This window comes from Triticum dicoccoides, chromosome 2A, assembly GCF_002162155.2.
Source record: "Triticum dicoccoides isolate Atlit2015 ecotype Zavitan chromosome 2A, WEW_v2.0, whole genome shotgun sequence".
In the NCBI taxonomy this organism is placed as follows: domain Eukaryota; kingdom Viridiplantae; phylum Streptophyta; class Magnoliopsida; order Poales; family Poaceae; genus Triticum; species Triticum dicoccoides.
Window position 1 is genome coordinate 740,934,042 of NC_041382.1, and position 6,449 is coordinate 740,940,490.

General features: G+C 54.1%; 1 protein-coding gene and 1 long non-coding RNA gene across 2 annotated transcripts; one reads left to right on the plus strand and one right to left on the minus strand.

Moving 5' to 3' along the window:
• Positions 1-426: 426 nt before the first annotated feature.
• On the minus strand, positions 427-1,897 carry LOC119356836 (protein IRX15-LIKE-like). Its single transcript, XM_037623826.1, has one exon. The coding sequence runs from the start codon at positions 1,616-1,618 to the stop codon at positions 668-670; it is 951 nt and encodes a 316-aa protein (XP_037479723.1). The 5' UTR covers positions 1,619-1,897; the 3' UTR covers positions 427-667.
• Positions 1,898-2,142: 245 nt separating this feature from the next.
• LOC119352184 lies at positions 2,143-3,049 on the plus strand. The gene is made up of 2 exons (XR_005170132.1): positions 2,143-2,438; positions 2,521-3,049. It is a non-coding gene; the product is annotated as an uncharacterized LOC119352184 (long non-coding RNA).
• The last annotated feature ends 3,400 nt before the right edge of the window (positions 3,050-6,449 follow it).

Here is a 6,449-nt window from a genome sequence, read left to right on the forward strand (position 1 = left end):
TCATTTGTATTGGCATCATGGTTGGTGTCTGATCACTGCCACGTAGACTGCACATGTTGCCCATGTTGGCATACCACAAAGGGTCAAGACGAGGATACGCTATGCCCCCAGTTCGTTGAGCCGTCGGACGTTGCTGCGAAACATGGACATCTTCCACGGATCCAACGGCGCATCAGCCCAACGACAGCGACTCCAATGAACTGACTGCCGATCCGAGACACTTCTTGATCAGATCAGATCAAAGCAACGACGCCCTCGCTCATTAATGACCAAAATACGACGGGCAAATGAATATGATCCCACCACCTTTATTATCGAGCAACGCACGCAACCGGGCAGGGCAAAGGAAAATGTAAAAGCAACCCGATGGATGGATGGATGGATCCACCCACCCACCAGCACATGTCGAATCGATCCCAAGCAATCTGTCAAAGTGTAAATTAACCTCTACTATTTCATTTTTTTTTCGAGGCGATCAATCATGCCGTCACGATTGATTGTTACACTTTTGATCGAAGGAGCCTTTCTTGTTACAATTATTGTTCCCAAAAAAACAACAAACATATATTACTCGTATATGTCACAAAAAAGAAGAAGAAAAGAAATGATAATAACAAGAATTAGAGAGGAGAGGGGGGCGGCTAATTAATCAAAGTGCGGGTCTCGATTACTTGCGGCGGGTCTTCTCCTCGGACGTGGCCCGGCCGTCCTGGCCGGCGGCGCAGAAGGCGTCGGCGGGGCCGCCGGAGCGGATGACGTAGTGGGCGAGCGAGGGCGTGCCGCTGCCGGCGACCCGGTTCTCGTCGCACAGGAACTCCTTGCTCACCACCTGCTCCACCTCGAAGTTGAAGTCGTGCACCAGCACGTCCGTGGGGCCCTTGGCGGCGGTGGCGCCGGAGCGGGCGAGCACGGCCGTGGTGAAGATGGACGGCATCCGGCCGGGGGAGTTGGGGTTCCACCCGGACGGCCCGTCGATGAGCACCACGTCCCAGGGCACGTCGTAGAGCTCGTTGGGCAGGTCGTTGATGGCGAGCCGGCACTCGGAGAAGAGCAGGTTCTGCACCGGCCGGCACTCGGCGGCGCGGGAGCCGCGGGCCGCCTCCAGCAGGTCCCGGAAGTCGCGCACCTTGGTGGTGTAGGAGACGTCGTAGGCCTCCAGCCCCGGGTGGCGCGGCTCCAGGTACTTGACGTAGAACTCGTTCTCGTCCAGGTACACCGTGCGGCCGCCGTGGTTGAGCGCGAGCCAGAGCGGCGACTCGGCGCCCAGGCCGAAGACGAGCAGGTTGCAGGGCCCCCGCGCGCGCAGGATGGCGGAGATGGCCCGGATGTCCGTGTCCGTCATCCGGTGCGTGGCGTTGGAGAAGGAGGCGTAGTGGACCAGCGCGTCGAACACCGGCAGCGGCAGCGCCGCCCCGGAGCCGGCCGCCGCGTTAGACGAGGACGACGAACCCAGGCGCGAGCCGGAGGACGCGGCGGAGGCGAAGCCGGAGGAGGTGTAGAGGAAGGTGAGGAGCGTGGCGAAGGCGAAGCAGGAGGCGAAGACCAGCAGCAGCACCCGCCGGGGACCCGTCGCCGCCGCCGCCGCCTGCAGCTTGTCCCGGCTGCCGATGGACTTCATCGATCGCCCAAGGAGCTGCGTGGGGATGGAACGATGGGAGAATCAATCGGCGTGGCTGAGCTGCGTGGGGACGGAGACCGTGGGGAGGAGAGGGGAAAGGTCAGCTGGCCTCGTGTGTGTGTGTTCTCTCGGTCGACCCAGCTTGGCTCAGCTCGGATTGGGGGAGGAAGGTGCGATATTTTGGTGGGTTCAAGTAGCAGGGGAGTGAGTGGAGGAGGCTGGGGAGAGTTGTTACGCTGTCTCGACGCCATCTACCGCGTCGGGTTGGGTCGGGTCGGGGCACGTTGTTCGTGCGGAGGAAGAGGGCGTGGTATTATTTGGCTGGTGTGTGGCTTTTGCATTAGTTTTTGGCGGGTGGGTCGCTGCTGACTACTGAACGCTGTGACGGAGCCCGTAAAGTCCGGCCTTGTAGGAGGACGTACGTACTCTCGGGCTGGTGTCATCATGGTATGAGCGTGGGGGTCTCAGAGGAGGACGCGGTGTGTGTGTGTGTGTGTGTGTGTGTGTGTGTGTGTGTGTGAATGAATGAGTGAGTGAAACTCGGCGTCATACGGCATCTGACATTGATGAGAAATTGAGAATTTGCGCATTGGCCGACGAAGTTTCGGTGTTGTATGTTTGAGTGCAATCGACGATGGCAAAATTGGAATGCTTATTCTATCCATGTCCATCCATTTCCCACAGCAGCCGCCGCCCCGTGGTACTCGCTCCCGAGCGCCTCCGCTCGCTCCTTCCATCCAGCGCCCGCGTCGCCAGGTGAAGCTCGATCCCGAGCTGCGCGTCCCCCTCTGAACCGCTCGTTGGTCACCGGAGCCCATTGGTGAGTAGCTCCTCCTCCGCCAGTCCCTCTACTTCCTCCTTCCATATCCTCCATCTCTCATCTTTCGTATTCTTTCTCGTAGCCATGGCAGCCCAAGGAAGCTCCAGTTCAGCCGCCATCTACGGTGGAGCCAAGCTCGACCCAGAACGCCGCCACCCTGCCAGAGCTCCCCGCCACCGGATCTGCGTCGCCCCTCCTCGGATCTGTCCATCCACGCTGCTACGAGCCCCGTCTGCCATCGTGTCCTTCACATGCCTCCTGCACCGCCGCGGAGGAGCAGCGCCTCGTCCAGTTCGTCTGTTATCAAGACTTTGGAGTGATGTATGCATCAGGTGCGATTTGTTTTTTGTACTGCTAGAATAGTGTGGGTGGTAGTTGTTCCCAGAACCCACTAACATACCGGGCACTATGCATCTACTGTACCATGTAGATTGATTCACTGTAAGTGTGGGATTTACAACCTTCACTGATTATAATTAACAAGGACAAACACCAATTATAGTTCTATTCCCTGATGTAGTACTATAGTTTGTTTTGCGTTATTGGAAATTTGTGGTACGAATGTGAGGTTGGGGAAAATGAGTGGCAATAATATCAGGTTTCTTTTTCTGGACCAGGTGTTTTGTTCCTTGTTTCCTTATTTTGTGGCAATGTTTAGCCTGGTAACTTATACGTTGTTTAGCCTTGCAGATTCTAGTGTGTCAGCATGATATGTGTTCAACTTCGCATCACTTCTTGCTTAGCAAAATCTGTATGATTTTGTTTGTAATGTGTTAGCTTGTTTGGCTCTTTTTTCAGCATATGGTATCTAAACTGTTTATCTTGACAATTCATATTTTTTAACTCGAATTTGTTTCCACTCAGTTTGAGCCCGATAACTTATACGATGTTAGTCTGGTAGCTTTCTACTGTATCAGCATAATAACACTCACTTTGATAGCATGTTTTAACTCATTTTCTTTTTCAGCATGGTAATTCAATTGTTTCTACCTGATAATTCATATGTTTTTTTTTTGAGGAACCGGCAGGAGCACTGCCTTTTCATATAAGAAGGAGAAGAAGGTTTATGTACAAGAGTGTTCCGGTTTTTGGAAGAGAAACTAGACAAAAACCCCTAGAAAGAAACCCACGATGGCACTAGTCAGCCAATACCGGTTGCCACATGTGCCCGGCCAAAGGCCCGGGACCTTTGCTTGATGTCTTCGAAGGCAATAGCTGCAACCTCGAGGTGCGTGAGGCGAGTTCCATTGAAGATGCGTCGGTTTCGCTCCTTCCAAATGTTCCAGATGGTGTAAAGGAAGCGGCCGCTCCGCCTTCTTTTGACGTTCTTGGGCAGATTGGTGGTGAGCGAATCCCACCAGTCCGAAATCCCCATCGAAGGGGGCAACGTGGGCGTGGCCCCAGAGTCCTCTCCCGTCCAGACCTGGACGTGAGACCAAACTGCGGCGACAAACGGGCAGTCCTTGCAGAGATGAGTGGCCGTCTCCGGAGCTCGAAGGCAAAGGGAACAACAAGGGTCGTGCGGCCAGCCACGAACGGCTAGCATGTCGGCCGTGAGGATCTTCCCGTGGAGCACAAGCCAGGCGAAGAACTTACATTTTGGCTCAGCATGTGCCTCCCAAATCTTGGTCGGGGAGAACCTGGGATAGGATCCAGAGAACTGGGCCGCGTAGGCCAAAGCAGCAGAGTATATGCCATTGGGGGTCCACCGCCAAGTGATGGAGTCCTCCTGGTCCGGGTTCAACGCCACCTGAGTGATAACTGAAGCGAGGGCAATGAACTCCTGCAGGTGGGTAGGCGATGAAAGACGGGCAACCGATCTGATCCAGTTCTCCTCTTGTAGCTCCTTCATCACAGATCTTCGCTTCCTGGTGGCAATTTTGTACAGCTCCGTGAAGGCCCGGGACAGAGGGCCCCGTCCTGTCCAGTCGTCGAGCCAGAATAAGGATTTTCTCCCATTGCCCAAGGAGATGATGGTAGAAGCCCTGAAGAGCGCCATATTCGTCTCATCGCAGGGCACCGCAGATCCCACCCATTGTCGGTCAGGATCAGTCCACATAAGCCAAGGCCAGCGAAGACGGAGCACCCGACCAAATCTCTCGAGGTCTGTGATACCCAAGCCCCCCATGGGCTTAGGCCGGCAGACAGTCTTCCAGTTGACCAGAGAGTGTCCACCAGACGCGTTTTCTGAGTCTTCCCCACACCAGATGAAGTTACGAGTGATCTTACTGAGCTTCTGGATTGCCCAGGTGGGGAGCGATAGCGCAGTGAGGTGATGATTTGCGATGGCGCACAACACGGACTTTGCAAGGGAGACCCTGCCCGGACGCGCCAGATTCTTCCCCTTCCAGCCCGACAACCTGCCCATAGCCTTGTCCAAAAGAGGTTGGAGGTCAACCCTTCTGAGTCGCCTGGTATGTAGTGGGAGACCCAGGTATCGGCCGGGGAACGAGGCCAGCTTGGCCGGGAAGGCCGAAAGGATGGCCGAGAGATCAATGTCTTGGCAGCGAATGGGAAACACCTCGGTCTTGCTGACATTTGTGATGAGGCCGGATGCATCCCCAAAACAGGCAAGGATCTGAGCGATGGCGTCGATCTCCTCTTTGACCGGGTTAGCGAAGATGCCAGCATCGTCCGCGTAGAGAGAAACCCTGTAGGAGGCCGGTCGCGCCATGATGGGCCTGAGGATCCCAGCCTGGGAAGCCGCCCGGAGCATAAGTTGCAGAGGATCGATGGCCAGAATGAAGAGCATCGGCGACACCGGGTCGCCCTGGCGAAGGCCTTTTCCATGCGCGAATGGGGTTCCCGGCTCCCCATTTAACAGCACCCTGGAGGAAGTTGAAGCGAGGATCATGCAGATCCAGTCCCGCCAGCGCTGTCCAAAACCCAATTGTTGTAGCACCTCCAGGAGGTAAGCCCAACCCACAGAGTCGAAAGCCTTGGAGATGTCGAGCTTGAGAAAAAGGCCTGGCGTTGAAGAGCGGTGCAAATCTTTGATCAAGTTTTGCACGTGTAGGTAATTATCATGGATGCACCGCTTCTGCACAAAGGCACTCTGGCTCTTGGAAACCAGCGATGGAAGCAGAGGGGCTAGCCGGTTAGCCAACAACTTGGAGAAGATTTTCGATATGCTGTGTATCAAGCTGATAGGGCGATAGTCGCCAATCGATGATGCGCCGACTTTTTTCGGGAGCAGAATAATGTTGGCTGAATTTACCAGGCCAGCGCAGGTGCCTTGCAGGTTCTCGAGCTGCATCACCGCAGCCACGACATCCGCTTTGATGATCTCCCAACATGATTTGAAGAAGGCACCGATGAAACCATCAGGGCCCGGGGCCCTGACCGAAGGTAAGGAGAATACCGCCTCCTTGATCTCCGCCTCGTCGAATGGATCGTCTAGAGCCGATAGGTCGTGGCGATGCATCCCGATGTTCTCCCATACGATGGACTTGGTGCGCCGGGCAGGCGTGCCAAGATTAGCCTGGAAGTGGTCCAGAAGGGCCCGCTCCTTGTCCTGTCTGGTAATTGCCAGCCCCGAGGTGGTGGTGATCGTCTGAATGAAGTTCTTGCGCCTTCGTCCGTTCGCACGAGCATGGAATGGCCTGATAATTATACCATGTGTGGTAGTTTAACTTGATCTGCTTCGAACACTTTAACTTTATGTTCAACCTGATAACTTATGCAACTTGATGCTGATAAATTATAATATGTCAGCACGATAGGTCGTGATGTGTCAGAATGGTTAACTCGGGCTTCTTTTTTCAGCAATCATATTTTTACTTCATCTTGATGACTTATGCAGCTTGAGCCTGATAACTTATAATATACTATGTATCACCCTGATAAGTTCAAGTATGTGGGCATGATAACAACCAATTTTGTTAGCTTGATTAATTCTTTTTTTTCAGAATGGTACCCTAAACAATTTCTACATGATAATTCATACTTTTTAGCCTGATAATTCATACCTTTTTGGCCTGATAATTATACTGTGTGTAGCAATTTAACTTG

Coding starts and splice junctions, on each gene's coding strand:
- LOC119356836 (XM_037623826.1), bottom strand. CDS start 1,618: ATGAAGTCCATCGGCAGCCGGGACAAGCTGCAGGCGGCGGCGGCGGCG.